Source organism: Microplitis demolitor, chromosome 4, assembly GCF_026212275.2.
Source record: "Microplitis demolitor isolate Queensland-Clemson2020A chromosome 4, iyMicDemo2.1a, whole genome shotgun sequence".
Taxonomy (NCBI): domain Eukaryota; kingdom Metazoa; phylum Arthropoda; class Insecta; order Hymenoptera; family Braconidae; genus Microplitis; species Microplitis demolitor.
This window is the reverse complement of record NC_068548.1, coordinates 7,559,846-7,581,604: the sequence shown is the minus strand read 5'-3', so window position 1 is coordinate 7,581,604 and position 21,759 is coordinate 7,559,846. Positions and strand designations below refer to the sequence as shown.

At 29.3% G+C, this 21,759-nt stretch overlaps 3 protein-coding genes across 5 annotated transcripts; 2 read left to right on the top strand and 1 right to left on the bottom strand.

The window, feature by feature from the left end:
• Window positions 1-359: 359 nt before the first annotated feature.
• LOC103576111 (dnaJ homolog subfamily C member 8) lies at window positions 360-2,456 on the top strand. Its single transcript, XM_014440338.2, has 6 exons — window positions 360-551; window positions 728-886; window positions 1,303-1,369; window positions 1,443-1,537; window positions 1,602-1,747; window positions 1,810-2,456. The coding sequence occupies exons 1-6, from the start codon at window positions 474-476 to the stop codon at window positions 2,042-2,044; spliced, it is 780 nt and encodes a 259-aa protein (XP_014295824.1). The 5' UTR covers window positions 360-473; the 3' UTR covers window positions 2,045-2,456.
• An 876-nt stretch (window positions 2,457-3,332) lies between these two features.
• LOC103576112 (putative uncharacterized protein DDB_G0282133) lies at window positions 3,333-15,011 on the top strand. Of its 3 annotated transcripts, none has more exons than XM_053737895.1 (6): window positions 3,333-3,770; window positions 4,523-5,754; window positions 5,839-6,068; window positions 6,455-6,927; window positions 6,995-14,240; window positions 14,311-15,011. In XM_053737895.1, exons 2-6 carry the CDS (start codon window positions 4,682-4,684, stop codon window positions 14,463-14,465), a joined length of 9,177 nt encoding a protein of 3,058 aa, XP_053593870.1. In that variant the 5' UTR covers window positions 3,333-3,770; window positions 4,523-4,681; the 3' UTR covers window positions 14,466-15,011. The 3 variants fall into 3 exon arrangements, with proteins under 3 accessions (XP_053593870.1, XP_053593871.1, XP_053593872.1); XM_053737896.1 differs by having other exon boundaries at window positions 3,333-3,979; XM_053737897.1 differs by lacking the exon at window positions 3,333-3,770 and adding an exon at window positions 3,989-4,148.
• Window positions 15,012-15,243: 232 nt separating this feature from the next.
• On the bottom strand, window positions 15,244-17,615 carry LOC103576114 (leucine-rich melanocyte differentiation-associated protein). Its single transcript, XM_008556159.3, has 4 exons — window positions 16,353-17,615; window positions 16,030-16,257; window positions 15,476-15,956; window positions 15,244-15,396 (listed from the first exon to the last, which is right to left on the bottom strand). The coding sequence occupies exons 1-4, from the start codon at window positions 16,437-16,439 to the stop codon at window positions 15,317-15,319; spliced, it is 876 nt and encodes a 291-aa protein (XP_008554381.1). The 5' UTR covers window positions 16,440-17,615; the 3' UTR covers window positions 15,244-15,316.
• Window positions 17,616-21,759: the final 4,144 nt, after the last annotated feature.

The window sequence follows — 21,759 nt, the reverse complement described above, 5'->3', positions numbered from 1 at the left end:
AAGATAAATTAAAATATGATAAAAATAATGACGGTCGACGATGTTATTTATGTGAATTACATGTATTTTTAAACAAGTGCGAATGTAGCAGACATCAGAAAAATTTGAAATTATAAATAAATAGGGTAAATAATTAAAAAAATAATATTTATAAAGAAATGACTCATCAATTTCAAAATTTTTTTAATGCGCTTTTTTTTTAAATTTTCTTTCATTAATTGTATACCCTATTTATTGGTAATATTAAATTTGTCTGATGTCTGCTACATTCACACTCATATTTTTAAATTATATTTAGTTAGTTTGTATATTTACCGATAGAGGACAGCATCGTCCAACCAACAATTCACGATTCACTCACACACAAGCTTGACTTGTCGGGTATTTATATTAATAATAACATGCATTGTAGGTACATATGTTTGTAACGTAGTGTGTTCGGTGTTTAATTAACAAAAATAATAATAATAAAAATGGCTGCTCAAAACTCAAGTTTATCAAATGATTTTTCGGAAAAAAAAGAAGATGAATTTAATGATTTTTACACTGAAGTGAGTTAATTTTAGCTGTTTAATTAGTTAGTTACCATGGCAATTAATTTTAATCATTTGTGGTTATTTGCTAAGAGGTTATATTGTTATAATAAAAATACCTATCTGACAAGTAACCTAGAGAATAACATTTATTAATATTTTTTATATTATTTTATAAATTAATTTATTAACAGGTAAAAGAAATTGAAAAACGTGATAGTGTTTTAACGCCTAAACAACAAATTGACAGATTACTCCGTCCAGGTTCATCATACTTTAATTTAAATCCATTTGAAGTTTTACAAATAGATCCAGACACAGTTATTGATGAAATTAAAAAAAAATATCGTCGTGTAAGTATTATTATTATTGTTATTATCATCAAAATTGGGAAGTACGGTTTCCGTGGTGCCGCCAAACGACTGCGAATTTTTGTCGAACTCGACAAAATAAATTTTTTTTTCAAATAGCTGTAACTTCTTCAAAAATGGACTAATTCAGACGATTTTTTTCTAAAACTTTCTTTTTTAAATGTACTTTCCGGAAAAAAATAAAAAAAAAATTAAAGATGATGAAATCTATGAAATTTTTCACTTTTTTGAAAAAGCTGCATTTTTATCGAAATCCATTTTTCTCGAAAACTAAGCGAGATATAAAAAAATTTTATTCCTGAAGAAAGTCTTATTTCGTTGAGATCTACGAGAATTCGCGGTCATTTAGCGGTGCCACGGAAAAATGATATAGCGATAATTAACAATTGTTTATTTAGATGTCAATTTTGGTACATCCAGATAAAAATCAGGATGACGCGGATCGTGCTCAACAAGCATTTGAAAGTAAGAATTATAGTAAAATATGTATTAAGTATTTTATTATTGTAAAATTATTAATAAAATTTTTATTTATTAGTTGTAAATAAAGCGTGGAAGACGCTTGAAAATGAGGAAACGAGAGCTAAATGTATGGATGTTATTGAGGAGGCTAAAGCGCGTACGGATCACATGGTAAAATATTATTATTATTATTTTTATTATTTTAAATTTATTATGTAAAAAATTTTATTTTTAGATAGCGGAAAAAAAGAAAAAATTAAAAAGAGAAATAAAAGATAATACGAGTAGTGTACCAATGTTAGAAGAAGAATCAGAAAAAGGATATAGACATGCTGTTTGGGTTATGACGATGAAATTATTTGCTGATATGGAGCGTAGAAGGTATTCATAATTATATAATATATACATATATTTATTTTGATATTATTTTTAATGGTATTTAGACGAGAATTAGCGACGAGAGATGCAGAACAACGAAAACGAAAACGTGAAGAAGAACTTTCAGCAGAAGCACAAGCAGCTATTGAAAAAGAATGGCAAAAAAATTTTGAAGAATCAAGACAGTCACGCGTTGACAGTTGGAAAGCTTTTCAATCAAAATCTGGTACTACTAATCAAAAGAAGACTAAAAAATTAAAATCTTTTAAACCACCAAAAACGAAGGCTGAATCGCGGTAATTAATTAATTATTTTATGATACTACCGTGTTGTTTTTATACATCACAGACTTTAACTAATTCTCAAATACTTTAATTTGATTTTTTTTTTTTTCGTCTTTAATGAATATAGTAACGTTTAATTACAAATCATCTGCTTTGCCTGCATGGCTAATCCTCTTTATTCATTTTCCATATATATATAATTGACGTTAAACAAACTCAAGGTTCTAAAATTAAACTGATTGATTTATTAGTTTATTGCGCTGGTTAAAATAATTTAGTATTTTAATGTGTATATGATGAAAAAGAAAAAAAAATATAAATAAATACCAAATCTTATTTAATTTAAATAACAAATACAATACACGTACAAGGTAATGTGTGTATCGCTGTGAGAGTGCGTACAATTGGTATATATATATATATATATATATATATATATATATATATATATATATATATATATATATATATATATATATATATATATATATATATATATATATATATATATATATATATATATGTGAGGTATGAATGTTTTAAGTAATTATTTCACTTAAAATGTAAATTGATGTTAATTATTTGATTGATAGATAAAATGTGACGAATTGATAGTTATAACGATAAATATAAATAAAAAATAGGTTTAAAACTCTTAAAGCTCCGGTAGCTTGTGTCTATCTTATCGACTATAAAAAATAGAAATAAATATAATCAATAAGCTAATACACTTTATAAATAGTTTTTAAATAAAATAACCTATTGTCGATTGCACTTAATTTAAAATCATTAAAATATTTTAAATTCGATTATCAATTATTAAAAATAATGTTTAACTTTAAGACTTGATAATAAAAAAAAATTATCTCACGATCAATTTAAATATTTTATTATTATATTAATAATATGCATAATTAAATTAGTAAATAAATAAATAAATATTAGTCTTTTTTTTTTATTTAGAAAATTTCTTTAGAAAAATTACCACTCATGAAGGTATCATCTGTAATAAATTTAAACTATTTTACTTTAAAAATAATTAAGGGACAAAAAAGGTATACAATTATTTTTAAAATAAAATAGTGTTACATATATAAGTAAACTACAGTACGTATTTTTGTAATAACTATTTATATATGATTTAATGTGCATAAAAACGACTATTTAAAGTGTAAACAAAATTTTACATCCTTGTGAACAATAAAAAAAAATACATTTTCAGTTTTATGAAATTGTTAATAATTTGTTTCTAGGTAAAATTTTTTAATTTTTTTTTACCTGATTATTATCATAGGCATGTTGCATAGATATCAGCAAGATATATTATACTCCTATTTATTATTTATCTCGAATGTATTGAAATATTCAACGCATGCGCAATTGAATTCAATACCTGTGGAAATACATTAAAAGCAAAAGAGAAAAATAAAAGTAAAAAATAATAAGAAGAAGTAAGCAAGGGCAAAAAGTTGTATGTAACAGAAGATGGTGGGAGTTGTTCAGGTAGGAGGGATCAGGAGTAGGGCGGTAGGACTTGCCTCTCTGGCTGTTTCTGGTGTTTCTGCTTCTCAGGCACTCTCAGGTGTGTTGTACTGTAGATGAATGTAGATATATAAATATATATGTACGTACTGGATAGCAATGTATAATGTATAGACTGTAGAGCTTCATCGTTGTCGTCGTCGTCATTGTCGTTGTCGTTGTCGTTGTTGCCGTCGTTTTCATGTGGTCACATGCAACAGGTAGCATTGTATATTTATTAATATTAAAAATATATTTTTATAAATGTCATACACTATATTATTAAAAAATTTATAATTCCCTAATAATTTAACATTATCAAAGTTGATAGTGTGAATCCACTGTGATTATTAAATTGTAATATTTTTATACATAAAAAAAATAATAATTTTATAAGTTGAAAAAATATATATAGTTACTGAGTAAACTGGTAAGTAGTAGATATATTTTTATTCTATATTACATACATATATAATAGTGGGGAGTATGATAAAAGTAAAGGAGGATTGGAGGATGTGAATAAGGCTCCGTGAGGTGCCTTTAAACCACCTAGTGCACCTTTACCTTTACCTTTTCTTTACTTGTTGTATTCTTCTTCGGTTAGTATATTATTTTTTTTTATATTCAAACTATTTCATTGTTTAAATAATCCAAAAATTTTTTCATTTTTATTTACATTGGCTTATAATATATTTTGTTATAAAAATAAAATTATTAAATTAAAAGTAGAAATATGTGTATTATATGTGTATATATGTGTGTTAATCCGGAAAACCGGCTCTAAACGGTGCACAGCACACTTTACATTATACGATTTGACAGTTTGATTGTTTTAATTAATTATTATTTAATTTTTTTTACTTGTTATTGTTGAAAAATTAATTTTAACAAATAAAATTTAATTGTTAATTTAAGTATTTTTATATTGATAAATTTTTTTATATTAACTAATATCATTTATTTATTTCTCTAGATTAACGTCATTCGCAATGTTAGTTGAATATTATTAATCAAAAGAGTCATTATCAATATGTTTTAATACTTAAAATTATTACTAACGATCGAAAGTAATAATAAAATAAAAATAAGAAGAAGAAGAAAATTAAATTAAATTAAATATAAAAATGACTCAATGGATATCGAGGATAATAGTGATAAATTAAAAGTAAAATCGCGTATACCCGATTTTACAACATTATTACCTAAATCATTGGTAAAAAATAATGAAATTTCTAGTTCGACGAGTTCAAAGAGTTCAACGAGTTCGCTCTCTCATAATTCTTTAACATGTAAAGATTTTGGAGAAGGTGGAGTTGATAAACAATCATTGAAATCAAGTCGTGATAAAAAATCCAGTATTCCTATATTGCGAAAACACGAAATTCGCGAATATGAAGACATTAATCTACGAAGCGAAGCACGAAAATCACAAATTCCACTACAACGAAATAATCGTGGAAGTACTGATGACTTGAGATCATCATCATCATCATCATCATCAACTACAACAACTGTTTTTTCACCATCACGATTATTTTATAACAATAATAATAACAATTATTATTATTCACGTAGCTATCAAGTTGATAAAGAAGTTATTAATTCGCCGAGTCTTATTCCAAAATTATTATTATTAAAAAAAAATCGTGACAAACGTACTAATAAACGATTAGAAGAGAATAGTAGCAAAAATAAAATTTCAGTTGCAATGGATGATTCAAATGATTGTATAAAAGATAATGATAAAAAATCACCATCAACCGAAATTTCTGTAAATGAAGAAATAATAATTGCTAAAAATAATAAAACTGTGAATAAAGTACAGGATGATGATGATAATGGTGATAATAATAATGAAGATGTTAAAGAAAAAATAAATTTATCGAATAAAAGTGAGGATGATAAAATAATAATAATATCGAAGGAAGACGATTTAAATTTAGATGATATTACTGATGATACTGCGGTAAATCGGCGATTATCAAGCCATTTATCACCAGAAGCTAGTCCTTTAAGTACTCGTTCTTCATCAAGATACAGCCCTCGTGAAAGTGAGAGTGAACCTACACCAGGTCTTCCACGTAAAATAGTAACTACTGGAAGTGAATCTTTGTCATCACAACGAATACGAGATGCTATTACAAGAACAAGACGTGAATCTAATAGTAGTACTCGATATGAAAGTTCTGGCAGTGAAAGCATTAGGTAATTTATCATAAAATTTATTACTTAAATTATTATTATTATTATTATTATTATTATTGTTATTGTTATAAATAAATTTAATAGATTAAGCGAGTCGGGATTATGTGATTATGTTGATTTGGCAAAGAAATCTCGATTGGATCCACAAGATATTGTCGTTGAAAATTATGAGCGTGATAGAGTACAGCGTGACAGTGAAGACGATCATCCACCACGACTCAATGACGCTCGTTCAGAGTCAGCGATTAAATTTTCAAATTTATCCTCTCAAGGACGAACAATATTACGACGACGCAGACAATTTGATTCACAAGGTATAATAATATTATTATTATTATATTTAACATTTATTAAATTAAATATAATATAGATGATAGGTTTTCTCGCTATGCTATTAGCAGTTGGTAGCAATTGATTATTGAAACCTTTTAAATTTATTATTTTTATTACTCTTTTACTAGGTTTTTTAGTTTTCTAGTGACTTGTTGTCATCGTTAAACATTTTTATTTTTCATTTATTTCTTTCTATTTATTAATATTAACAATGGAAATTTTAAGAGTTGTGCAATTGTGTATAACTATTATAATATCAATATGGTTTTTAATATTTTACTTTGGTGTCAGTGTTGTATTGTACTTTTGGTGGAAAGGAGATTTTAATAAATTATAAAGTTTTTATTTATTTATTTTAAATTAAAAGGTTCAAGAAGACGAGGAAGATCATATGCACGCTCATATAGCACAGAAGATATTGAATTTCAAATAACTCGTCAAAGTCTTTTACGTGGCAACGGATCAGCAGCAGATTCATCAAAAATTCCTGATTATCGTCGACTGGTATTTATAAGCTCAGATTCGTCATCCGGGCGTGATGAAGAAGACGATGCTGACAGTAGCTGCTCTGGTTCGTCTTATTTGACTGGTGGAGTACCTATAGGAACAACCAGAAATAATAATAATAATAATAATAATAATAATAACAATATTAGTGGTAGTAGTCACAGTCAGAGTCTTGAAGATTGTGATTGGGATTATTTTGAAAGCAATAGCTTGCCTTCTTTGCCATCAGTCTTGTGTGGTGATTCTGTTCGTTCTCATGTTAATGATATAAAAGGTGGAAATATTTGGGATTGTTGTCTAGGTCAACGACGTGGTTCCAGTACTTGTTGTCTGGTATGAATATATTTATTTATTTATAAATATTTATTGAGGAAATAAATAATTATGATTATTTGTACAGGCATGTGGAGGTAGTAGTAATAGAAATGTATTGCCAGTTCCTGTGCCAATACCAGTTCCAGTACCTTATCCGGTACCAGTACCAGCATCTCTGTGGAATAATCAAGATTTTGCAGCTGCTGCAGCTTCGTCAATGATAACAGCCACAAAATCAGATAATAATTTAAAATTTAAAAACGTTGCGGGTTCTTCTATCGGGCCGTGGTTTTCATGGCATCCTAAATTTATCTCACAATCTGAAATTCATCGAGGGCTTTATTGTGAACAAAAAATAAGTGATCCAAGTTTCAATACTGCTGATTCTATTTTCACATTTCGTCCAGACGGTTCACTTGTTGGGCATTATGAAAGTATTTATCACGGATCTCTTTTAACAACACTCGATCATAAATCAATGCCATTAAATAATGAGATAAAAAATCATCAACCACAAGTTGAAGATTCTCAACAGGAGGTTAAATTAGAAAAACAATTAATAATAAAAGAACAAGAAATAAATTCAAATCTATCAATTAATAGTGATAATCTAAATCAATTAGATTTAGTCAATAGTGGTGAAAATAATAATAATAATGATAATGATGATAATGAAGCTGATGAAGTTGATAAAGTGCCATTGACTGATGATAAAACATACAATGAAGATAGTAAATTTGAAAAACCAATATCATTAGCAACTGAAATTGATGAAAATTCAGATCAAGATCAAGATGATGATCATGATTCATCGTCATCCTGTGCAGACAGTAGTGATTTTGATGATGAAAATAAATCACATCATTTCTCTCGTGTGTTTGTTGTCAATAACGACGACGACGATGATGATGATGATGATGTTAATTATAATGATTCCTTGGCAAGTAATCAACACAAAGGAATAGAAGAAGAAGACGGAGAAAATGAAGTTATTCTCAAAAATATAAATTTATTATCATTAAATTCTGATTCATCGAATAAACAAGAGGAAAGTTTAAACGAACAACCAGCTACTTTAATAAATAATTCTAAAAATAATAATAATAACAATAATGAAATTAGTTATTCAGCTGATTCAATAGATTCTTCAGATGATAATATAATAACATTGAGATCAATACGTAATATAAATCCTGATGAAGTAAATTTTTTATCATCATCAGAAACAAAAGAAATAATGATAAATAACGATAAAAATAAAAACTTTAATGATGATATTAAAGAAGAAGATGAAGAAGAAGATGATAATGATGAAGATGAAAATAACGTAGATAATTATGAATCAATGGTAGCAGATTCATTGGAAATAAAGGAAAATGAAAATGTATATTTACTTAATCATAATTATACAAATAGTAATAGTGAAATAAAACGTGATATATGTGCCTTATCAGTGGTATCAAATTTATTAGACTGTTGGAACGAAAATTTAAGTAAAAAAAAATTAAAATCAACAACTGCATCATCATCATTAGTAATTAAAAACGAAAATAATAAAGAAAAATTCGAAATAAATAAAAGTATAGTAGTTAGTGATGATACATCAAAAGAATCAATGAAAGAATGCCAGGTGAATGTAGTAAGTAGTGAACAACAACTGGTGGGAGAAAATGAGGTGGATACAAGTGAAAATACAGGTGGGGAGACAGTGCGCCGGGGAACGCGACTTGATTCAGTTGAACGTCGCCCGTCTACTCGCGATGATAATGTATTTTTACCTGACGAATTATTATCCTCATCTTCATTACCATCATCATCATTATTACCAACAACAACAACGACAACATATTCTTCACGACAAAATATTTTGTCACAAAATAATAAATTCAAGAGTTTTGTGATGATTACATCGGGTGCTTATCAACCAGTTAGTGTTATAACTTCAGATACGACAACGTTATTGCAGCCAGATGATAATAAAACACAAGAGAATCAACAGACTCAACAAACTCAACAGACTCAACAGCAGTCATCGTCAGGCCTGGCTGGATACTACCATCTGGCGTTGGAGGCGTTGGAAACACCTCAACGAACAGGCTCGGGACCACGTCGACCGTTAATGATTAAACGACGGTACGATGACCACCCATCCGAACTTGAATCTGAATTACAAGAACAAACAGTTAACAATAAAACAAAAGGTATTATATCCACAACAAATAATTCACAAAATAATTATTTTGTTAATATTGATATAGAAAAAGATAATTCAATTGATAATGAAAATAATGATGATGATTTAGTTTGTTCGACAAATAAATTAAAGAAATTGAAAATTTCTGATGGTAATAATAAAATTTCACATCACGTTGATGTTATACTTGAAGAAGGTCTTGCTGATGATGATTCTTGGGTTGAAGAGGTCTCACATGATGAAGATGAACAGAGTACACCAACAACAACAAATACGGAAGACAGTTCAGAGGATGAAGTTAATAATCTTGGTGGTGATCGTGAAGAAGAATTACGTGGTTATCATCGTCAAGCTATTGATTTTACTCTTCACACAATTGTTGAAGAATCTTGTGAAGAAAGTGAAGCTGAATTTAGTCTTAGTAATACTAATTGGAAATCAAAAAATCATGAAACTTCATCAACTTCATCAACATCACAACTTGAAAAATATTTTTTCTTTGGACTTGGAGGTATTGAATCTACTCAGAGTAATTTAAGTACAAAAAATTATGAAAATATTAATAATGATGATAACAATATTGATTATAATGATGATGATGATGATGATGATGATGATGATGATGATGATGATAATATGATAATTAATGATGAAAATGAAATAAAATTAACAAACGATTTAATAAATAACGATATGACATCATTATTATTATTAAATCGTGAAGTTGATAGTCTTTCAGAGACTTCATCAGTTTATTCTGAAGGTGTTCAAGAGAGTCATCAAGAATCAGGAACAATAATAAATTGTTTAAATGATAACAAAAGTGCCAATGACTTTAATTCATCACGATTGGAAAAATATTTTTTATCTGAATTTTTGGGTTTTCGTAATGAAGATCGTAGAGATTCAGATGGTTCAGTAGGAAGTGATTCTGAAGGACGTCCAAGTCCTGAAGCTCAACGTCGTAAACGCTTAGTTCGTGCTCGAGGTACTGGAAGATCTCACAGTTCTTCACTTGATAATCTTTTAAATTTAGCACAAACTTCACAAAATTCAACTTTACAAAATTCATTGCAAGATCTTAGTAATAATCAAGATACACCAGATGAATCTGATGATTCAACTGTAAAAACTGATGAAGATGTTACTGGATTTGTTGAAGGAGTAGATACTGTAAAACGAAAAAAGAAAAAAAGAAATTTAGGAACACAGAGCCCTCGTAATACTGATTCCAATAATAAAAGTCCTGAATCGGATAAATTTGATGATTCAGATAAATTTGAAATTTCTGTTTCTCTTGATAATGAAAATAATGAAACGAATTCAGAAGAAGAAAGATCTAAAACTCCTCAACCCAGTGATTCTTCATTGACAATTACATCATCATCAAATAATAATATTAATAATAGTAATAATAATAATAATAATAATAATAATAATAATAATAATAATAATAATAATAATAATAATAATAATAATAATAATGATGATGCAGTTGATGAAAATACGAATAATTCAACAGATCCTGATCGTAAACAACAATCAAGAGATTCTGGATTTGTTGGTAGCTGTGATGATTTAATTCAATCAGAACCATCAATTGATTCTAAAGAAAATAAAGATTCAAATAATATTGACAGTAAAAATGTTTGTGAAAATAACAACAACAACAACAACAATAATAATAATAGTAATAATAATAATGATAATAACAATAATATTAATAATAATGATGATACAAATAATATCAATAATAAAAATAATAATAATAATAATGATGATACAAATAATATCAATAATAAAAATAATAATAATAATAATGATGATACAAATAATATCAATAATAAAAATAATAATAACAATAACAATAACAATAACAATAACAACAACAACAACAACAACAACAACAACAACAACAACAACAACAACAGCAGCAGCAACAACAACAACAATAACAATAACAACAATAATAATAATAATAATGATAATAATAATAATAATAATAATAATAATAATAATAATAATAATAATAATAATAATAATAATAATAATAATAATAATAATAATCCAAAGGATAAAAATGAATTTTTAGCAGCATCAAATATTCATATTAATACTCATGCATTATCAAGAAAAGATAGCTTTAATAATTGGTCAAGTGATGAGGAAACAAATTTAATGATGTCTAAAATGCGTCAATTTTTTAAAACTATGGTTGCTAATTCAAATAATACAGTATTAACTTGTCAATTGTTATCATCTTCATCAATTAGTACAACAACAACAACAACAATAACAACAACAACATCAACAGCAGCAACAACAAAAACAAAAACAAAAACAAAAACAACAACAACAACAACAATGTCAACACCAACACCAACGCCTACGCCAACACCAAATAATACAAATCCAATAGAACGAATGGAACAAGAATTACCACGAGGAAAACGTACAAAACCACCCCAATTAGTATACTTTGAAAATGAACTTACACGACTTATGAAAACTGTACCAGGTATACGTGATGATCAAGTACGTGAAATTGTTGAGTATTTAAGTTCTGAAGATACTTGGTCTGATTCATATGATAGCTCTGATTATACGAGTTCTGATTTAGAAGGAGCAGCAGCTGCTGCTGCTGCTGCAAGCCGTCGTTCAACTCTACAGGAACAAATATCAGCCAGTTGTCAACAAATAATTAGTAATTTTGATGTTAATTCTGATGCTAATCTTTGTTCAAGTATTTTATCACCAATCGACAGTAAACAATCTAAAGAATCAATTCCTAGTGGTAATATGGGTAAAGATACAGCTTTTGTTTATCAAAAATTAGTACAAAGTTTTACTAAAATAGCTGGAGATGTTAGTTCAGATGCGAGTTCAACTCCTCACAGTAGCCCTCCATTAATTGCCAAAGTAATGCATCATATTGGTAGTAGATTAGTTGCTCTTATGCATCAAGTATCTGAAAATAATTCAAATGTTTCTTCATCTTCTTATTCATGGCGAAGATATCCTCAGCATACCAGAACTCCTTCATCAGCATCAACAACAACTGAAGACGATGATTCAACATCTGATTCAGCACATCAAACTCCAACATTTAGTCATCTTCAACTTCCACGATCAAAATCTCATGACCCTTTACTTCTTATCAGTGGACATCAAATAGGAACTGGTCAAGAAAATGAAGAACGTGAGACCAGTGATTATGAAAGATTTTCATGGCGTGGTAGCTTTGAATCTGCATTAATGGCTGCTGATTCACGTACTAAACTCAGTTTATTAACTTGTTCAGGAGATATTGGATCCAATAATACAAATTTAAATACAACAAATGCATTGGCAATGGCTGCTAAAAGACGGAGTGCTGGAGATTTATTATTTAATCCCAAGAGTTTTTCACGTGAACAATTGGATCGAGTAAGGAGCTGTGGATCTATTGGAGCTGGAAGTAATAGCATTAGTACAAGTGCCAATCAAATAAATGGAGCTGAAAATACAACTGGATCTATTGAAGAAAAAATATGGAGTAACAGACGTCGATCATCAGTTCCAGATGACTCACGGCATCGACGACGTCAATCATCATCGTCAACATCAGCAGCAGCAATTTGTACTACTGCTGATCAACATGAAGACGATGATGATGATGATGACAATGATGATAACGATAACGATGATGATGAAGATTCTGCTGATGAATTTGAATTTGATGGTGATTCGCGTGCTATGACCTTGCCTAGAGGAATGCAACAAACTTCAATATCAACTTCAACAACTAATTCATTACCACGTCTTCCAGCAACTAATAATAGTAATAATAAAAATAATAATAGTAGTAGTAGTAATAGTAGTATTGGATTTGGATCATCATCAATGCACAAAGCTCACAGTATGTATCATTTTTTGCCATCAAATACTGGAGTTAAATCTGCTCGATATCGACCACCAGGTTTTGCACGTAATAGTTTAAGTTCTGGTGTACCTAAACGAGCACTTAGTGCTCCAGGACTTGAAATAGCAGTTTCACCTAATATTAAACGTGAACGAAGACGTAGAGAATCTATTCCTATTCCTGATGAGGACAATAGTTTATCAGAAGCATGCAGTACACCAATTATTGGAGGAACAAATCGTTTAATGATTGATGAAAGACGTTCAGGAACACGAGTTAAAGATACAAATCGTTCATCTTTATCAAGTTTAGGTGCACGTTCAGATTCAATGGCATCTGTTTATAGTGGAGCTGGTGAAGGTAAATGGTGTGGATCTGTTGCTGTTAAAGGTGAGGTTGAGTTTTCACTTGAATATGATTACAAACAACTAACTTTCCAAGTTCATATTAGTCAATGTAAAGATTTGGCACCAGTTGATATTAAACGAAACCGGTCAGATCCTTATGTTAAAGTATATTTACTACCAGATAAATCAAAAGGAGGTAAAAGAAAGACAAAAGTTAAAAAACATACATTAAATCCAGTATTTGATGAGACACTTAAATTTAATATTAATTTAAATTCATTGGAGACACGAATACTATGGCTTACTGTTTGGCATTCGGATATGTTTGGACGAAACGATTTTTTGGGTGAAGTAAGAATGCCACTAGAAAATAAAATATTTGATGATCCAACACCAAAATGGTATCCTTTACAAGAAAGATCTGAATTATTTGATGATCCTATAGCTACGTATAAGGGTGAGGTTATTGTAGGTCTTAAATTTGTTCCACCAGAATTGTGTAAATTAGAGAAAAAAGATCGTGATCGTGATCACTCAAGTACTACAATTATCGGAGAACCACGAAAAGGAAAAAAAAATTGGAGTCGTGGTTCATTGCATGTATTAGTAAAAGAATCAAGAAATTTACAAACAAGAGCCAAAAATTCATCAGGAACTTGTGATCCATTTTGTAAAAGTTATTTGTTACCAGACAAAGGAAGATCAGGTAAACAAAAGACCAATGTTGTGAGAAAGTCTGATGGGAATCCAGTATGGGGGCATACATTCATTTATAAAGATGTAAGTCTTCAAGAGTTAGCTGAAAGGGGACTTGAATTAACTGTTTGGGATCATGATCGTATTGCCAGTAATGAATTTTTAGGTGGTGTTAGATTTAATCTTGGTACTGGTAAGTTTTATTATTTGTATATTTTTAACTTATTTAAAATGACTAATTATTATGTTATCTTTATTTCAAGGTAAACATTATGGAAAACCAGTTGATTGGATGGACGCAACCGGACGTGAATTATCATTGTGGCAAAATATGTTAGAGAGACCGAATTTTTGGGTCGAGGGTGCGATAACTCTTCGACCCAATTTGTACAATCATGGTAAACACAATTTCTCTTGATTATTTACATTATTTACTTATATTTTTTTATTATTATTCATATATATTATATATTATATAATCTTAAGGCTATAGGCCTTCAAGTACTTAAATGTTCAATATAAGCAATTGATACTTAATAATATAAAAAACAAAGTCTTGTTTGACAAAAAATATTTTTAATAAAAGTCATTGTCCAATTTTGTTGTTTTAGTCAAATATAATTGTTAATAATATTTCATATAAATATATATTTATATTTTACATTTTTATATTAGAAAACAAAAAAGAAAACAAAATTGAAACGGTATATTTATTGATATTAAATGTACATGTTTTCTCAATAATTACTGAAATACATATATATATTTGGAATAGAATATATTTATGTATGTATATCATGCATTATTCACATAATTGAATAGCAAATTCTAAAAAAAAAAATATATATATATTTTAAACCCTTGAAAAAAAATCTAACTACAAGTATTTTTATTCAACTCAATAGTTTATGAGCAAAAAAAAAACTGCCAGTTAAATATTTTTCTGCAAAAAAATTTTAAAAAAATAAAAATATATACATATATATTTAACGATGAAACTTTTTATAAAAAAAAATTTATATATAAAACTATCAGCTATTATATTATTATAGAAATATTTATGCATAGTTATGAAAAATGTATTTATATGCATTAAAAAAAAATAATTATATATATATATATATATATATATATATATATATATATATATATATATATATATATATATATATATATATATATATGTTTTATCCAGTAAGAGCTGGCTAAATAATAAATCCAATTTTTTTACAAGATTATAAAAATATATAGTTTTGTTTTTTGTAATTATTATAAATCACTATTTATAATAAAACGATTTCCTTCTGAATTTTTTCCTGAATATCGATATCGACATTTTCCGTAAGCACCTTTATTAGAAAAAATAAAATAAAATAAAAATTATTAATATATAATTTATAAAATTAATCTATACAATATACATTTTACCTTTATGATCACTTGGACTACGTGTTGTAGTTGGTAATGGTGAGTAATTAGGATCCAAAACAACGTCTTGATACGTAGTTGGTTTGAAATGACGAGTGATAGATGAACAAGTACCAGGAGGTGTGGGTGCAATAGCAACAGGCAAACAAGTCGAAGAATATGAAGAAGGAATATTAAGTGGAAGAAAAGGTGTAGAAGTAAGTGAAGATAGAGGCATATTTAGTTTAATAGTCCGCATAAAACGACCTCGATTGCTTGCATCTTTTCTCTCGATTTGTGTGACTGGTCGAAAATCGAGAAAGCGAAGAGAGTCTGGTAAAACGTGAATTGCGTACAGTCTGTAACGATCATAGTCAGCCTCGTCGTTGTTGACAGGATCCGTGAGCTGATCGGGGTAACCCGGATTCCCCAACAGACTTACGTATTTGACATTTGGACAACAACTACTTATTTTCTCCAACGCTAAGTCTATATCAACTATCTGTTTAATTTCAGATTAATACAAAACAACAATAAATATATATACATATATAGATAAATATATTTTGATATACCTTATTATTATTTAAACTAATTGTCGTTAATGTATTAATTGATGGCAATGTATTTAAATCATACAATTTATTGTTGTCTAAAATTAATTCCTGAAGATTATTGCAGTCTTTTAAAGCAGATATTGATGTCAGTTCATTATAAGAAAGATCGAGACTTTGACAATTTATTCCCACTATTTTAATCAAACCTCGGGGTATTCTCGTGGTTCGTTGACCCGTATAACAAGCCTATTGAATATATATATTATTTCTTAATTAAATACAAATATGATAACAACTACTTATTTAGACAAGTAAAATAGTGAAAGTAAATAATTACAAACCCGATTATTTGAAATAGTCAAGGCACTGCGGTTAAAATCTTGTGAGCTTTGCGCCATTTTGTTAAATGAGATTATAAATAATGACATGCAGTATCGTCAATACAGGTTTATCGGAGCATTCGAGGTAAAGATGATAAAGTATACTATCGAATATCTAACATATTATATTACATTTTTCTGTCTCTTTTGAGTGTCCCATGATTTTTTCGAAGTACTGGTAAGACTCGTTGGTTTTTTTGTTTGAAAAACATAGTTTTATCCAGCAGAAAAACACATACATTGCATTTACAAGTATAAAATCATTTTAAAAACACTCTAACTTATTACTTATTAGTTTTCGCTAGCAGTTGTAGGTCTCACTTACTGACTTACTGCACTTATTCGAAAGTGCTATTTTATTTATTAATTAAACTTAGTTGTCAGATATGCCAAGGAAATTAGCAAAACTTATTGTATTGATAATAGATTTAAAGAAATTACTGCTATAAAAAACATCTAACTAAGGCTCGTTGGTTAAAAAAATCAATTTTTATTTAGCTCAGAACATTACATGGTATATAAAAGTGTAAAAACTGCAAGAAAAGACTTAATCACTATTTAAATGTGTTTGGTGGTTAGCTACCATAGATAGATCTCGCCACCTTACAATACTAATATTATTACATAAATATATTTAAATTTTACAGAACAATACTTGAGATAAATTGCCACATATTTCAGCAGTACAGTACTTTTAACGATAATATGTCAACATCAGAGTAGTGGAAAAAAACATCTGATTAGTCTTATGAGAGTGGGGAGAGGACTGGGAGCTTGAGTTAGTGGAGGAGTTAGGAATAATTACTTACAATATTAAAATATATACAGTGTAGTCACTGTGTGACTTGATTTGCCGTTTTGTGATGGTTCACTTGTTCAACCTCGTTTTCCTTCTGATTTCATCCAGATGCCTGGCATCATTCTGAAGTCACCAATAATCTTTGTCAAGTCTATACTTGTCATTAATATCAACGCTGGACAGTGCCGTAGAGAACATCAGTCGAGTGTCACTTTCTGGTGACAGGTTGATTTTTGTATTTTTGTAATGACATTTTTTGTGGTATCACGTCGGTAAATTATTTTCATCCTGGATGACCCCTGCTCTGTCACAAAAGATGAACACTTCAGGCGTAATGTATCTGGACTGGCACTTACTTATGCAGTCATCGTCAACCGTAATGCGTATTTTATTCATTAAAGGATTGTCAATGTTTTGGTAATTAGCGTAGTAATTACGACATAGTTTGAGAAAGAAGCAATACATTCTGGTCGCGTCTGCTTTTAGATAAAGATCAGCATTCCCTGATTAAAAAAATGTATTTAACAGGATTCAAAAAGATTCAAATTTTAATACTTTCAAATCCTGCTAAATACTATAAATCCTTTTTGGAAATTCGCGGTTGATCATATTAAATACTATTTAATCCTGAAATAATAATTTTATTTCGTTATTATTTTAGTACATAAAAGGATTCGACTAGCATTTAAAATTTTTGATTCTGTTAAATACTTTTTAAAACTGAAATAATAATTTTATTTCGTTATTATTTTAGGATATAAAAGGATTCAACTAGCATTTAAAATTTCCAATCCTATTGAATACTTTGTAATCCTGAAATAATATTTTCATTTCATTATTATTTTAGGATATAAAAAGATTCGACTAGCATCTGAAATTTTCAATTCTGTTGAATAATTTTTAATACTGAAATAATATTTTCATTTTATTATTATTTTAGGATATAAAAGGATTCGACTAGCATTTGAAATTTTTAATTCTGTTGAATACTTTTTAATACTGAAATAATAATTTTATTTCGTTATTATTTTAGGATTTAAAAGGATTTAACTAGCATTTAAAATTTCTGATTCTGTTCAATACTTTTTAATCCTGGAATAATAAATTTATTCTATTCTATTTTAGTATATAAAAGAATTCAAATAGCATTTCAATTTTCTGATTCTATGGAATACTTTTGAACTTCCCGCTAAGAAAATTGCAAATTTTCACAAATTCGGGAAGTTATTGGTTTTAGTCCGATTTTCGAAAATCGAATTTCTAAGAGATCTTGACGTTTTGAGGTTTTAGGAAGCTATTTTGATTAATTTCAAGATGATGTCCGAGTGTATGTACACGGAAAAAAATAATCGGTAGCTGCTACCAATTTTAATCGGTACCAGCTACCGATTATTTCGGTAAATGTTACCGATTATTTCGGTTCTACTGAACAGTTTCAGAAAAATTTCGGCATACTTTCGGACGCACACACAAATTCGCACACACTCGGACGCACACACACTGATACCAAAAAAATCGGTAACAGCTACCGATTTTTTCGGTAGCGGTTACTGAAATTTAATTGGTAGTGACTACCGATTATTTCGGTAAATGCTACCGAAATAATCGGTAGCGTCTACCGAAAAATAATCGGTAGCCGCTATCGATTATTTTTTTCCGTGTATGTACGTACGTACGTGCGTATGTAAATATCTATAAATTTTAAACGGATGAACCGATTTTGATCGTTAAGGTGTCACTCGACGCGGTTTGTCAATATCTAAAAGCTGAAAAAAAATTGAGCTTGGTCGGTAGGGCTCTTTCAGAGATATTCAAAAAATGAAATTTTTTCAAAATTTTTTTTTTTCGGATAACTTTCAACGGGCTTGATGGATTGATTCCACAATCAACTGGGCTTTGAAGCTTTATAAGCCGCGTCGAATGCCTCCTCAACCATCAAAATCGGTTTATTCGTTTAAGAGAAACCGTTGTCGAAAGAATTGAGAAAAAATTTTTTTTAGTATTTTTGAAATTTCTCAAAAACCACTAAATAAATCAATTTCAAAATTAGATCAGTTCTAGAACTCAATAAAACGCGTTGATTGCTACTTCAATTGTCTCAATCAGTCAATTCGTTCGAGAGATATTGTTGGAGAAAAAATGGTAAAAAACATTTTTTTTCGAAAAAAAAGGAATACAAAACTATTTTCGAGCTCGAAAATGTATTCACAATAATGTTTTCGAGTTCAAGGAGCTCGAAAACGGCGGTAAGTTTTGGGATTGGCCCGCAGAATCAACCGACAGACCGATTTTTAATCCTGAAACAATAATTTCATTTCATTATGTTATTTTAGTATGTAAAAGGATTCGACTAGCATTTAAAATTTCTAATCCTATTGAATACTTTTTAATCCAGAAATAATATTTTCTTTTTATTATTTTTTTGAGATATAAAAGGATTTAAACAGTATTTCAAATTTTTATATCTGCTGAATACTTTTTAATCCTGAAATAATAATTTCATTCCATTATCTTTTTAGGATATTTTTCGGATAATGTCATGATCCCCAAACTGACTTTTACATCTCCAGTATTCATCACTACACTTTTTGGTTTCCAATACTTGACTATACACTTGATGAAAAGATTCTGGACAGCCTCCAGTCTTTCAACGTGTACTGCATAATACTCTAACCATATCGCCGTGCCATATTCCAGTATGGGTCTAACTAACGTCATATACAGTTGTCTTAAGGTTGACAACTGCTTGAAATCTTTTTCCAGCCTTATTATACAACCTATCACACTTTTCGCTCTACTTATCCCATTATCCACTTGACTTATAACGTTTGATTGATTTAAATTTGAATTTAATTCAATAAAAATTAGGAAAACTACTGACCCTAAAGACCATCCCTGCAACTTCCCGCTAATTTCATACTTAAGCTCTCAAAATTGCACTTATTACGTTTTTGAGCTCTTCGAGCTCAAAAATATAATTTTCATGTCATTTTGAGTTCTCTGAGCTCAAAGGTCTGATAGAAGTTTAATAAAAAATTATTTTTTGAATTTTTAAGCCGCCGAACTGATGAAAACTTGAGTTTCGAAAAACAAATTATTTTTAAATTTCCCAGAAATACATCAACGAGACCAAAAGCAGGATGACAGCAAAAAAATTTTGAACCCAATATTTGTGGGTACACTGCTAATGGTCTCTATTTTATGAACAATAATATAATTTACTATAATGCTAATAACAGAATTAATTATTTATTGATGTATTTAATTTTCTTAAGCTCATTTGAATTCAAGTAAATACAACTAGCTCTTATGATCAAGTGTGTGACACAGTACTGTGGACAACAGCTGGAACTTCGGACCAGAAGGATCCGGGGTCGAGTCCATTAGTCAGCAGGCTATTTTTTTTATTTTTTTTTTTTTTTTCATGACAATTATTGTATATATTACTTTATAAAGTTATATATAATAATATAAAATATGTATGTAGGCAATCTACGCTGATGGATTCGCTAATAGTGGAATGACGTCTGTTGGCGTAGGATTGGAGAGTTTGCTTAGTATTTTTAGCAGCGTTTCTCAATGTAGTTGGTAATCCGGACATGAGAAGAAGACATGATTTAGGTCCTGATTAGGTGAGCCGCAGGGGCAAGTTGGGGATTCCGGGAGATTTTTCTTATGGAGGTTTTAGTTGAGGTTGTAGTGATTGAGACGCTTTCTGATAACGGTCGTTGTGATTTCTCTAGGAAGGTTCCCTGTCGGTCCTGATTCATTGTGATATAGAGTGAATTACGGTGAATCACGGTAAATCAGGCTAATATGATAGTAAAAGAAAAGGCAATATGAGGTTGGTACGTCTAGCTCGATCAAGGCTGTAAGTAGCTTGTCAGGGTTGACATGTTCGAAGGCATCTTTGATATCAAGGTAGGCTGTTATGGTGTACTCTCCTTCGGCAAAGCCGATGTAGATTTCTCCTGCGACGACTATTAAATTTTCAGAAGTATTTTTTCCTGTTCTAAAGCCAAATTGCGTGTTCGGGAGTTTCAAATTATGCTCTAGCCACCAGGTGATTCTATCAACCATGATTCTTTCCATTATTTTTAAGAAATACGGGACAAGCGTGATCGGTCTGAAATCCCTAGTACGTCCTTTTGAAAGGAAGAAGATCAGATGTTCGTTTCAGGAAGGTGAATAACTATTCTGTCGAAGGAAGCCGTTAAAGTACTCGAGTATTAGCGTTAAGTATTCCTTGAGAAGGCGTTTTATGATGTCGGAAATGGTTTGATCCAAGCCTAGACTGGTATCCGTTTTGCTTCTCTTATAGCTGAGACTATATAGTTCTGTTAGAGTGATAGGTACTTTTGGAAAGTTCTCTTTTAAGCCTGCTTGTGATGCAGATGGGTTGCTAGACCTCGCATGTAGAGCAGTTTGAATTAGTTGGTGTGTGACGGTTTCGTTTGTGCTGATCCCACTTTCCTGGCAGAACGTTCCAATTAAATCTAACTTTTTCCTTTCGGTAGAGATTTCTTGGCAAGGAAGAGTGTCTGGGTTAGCTAGTCTTCTATTTTCGAA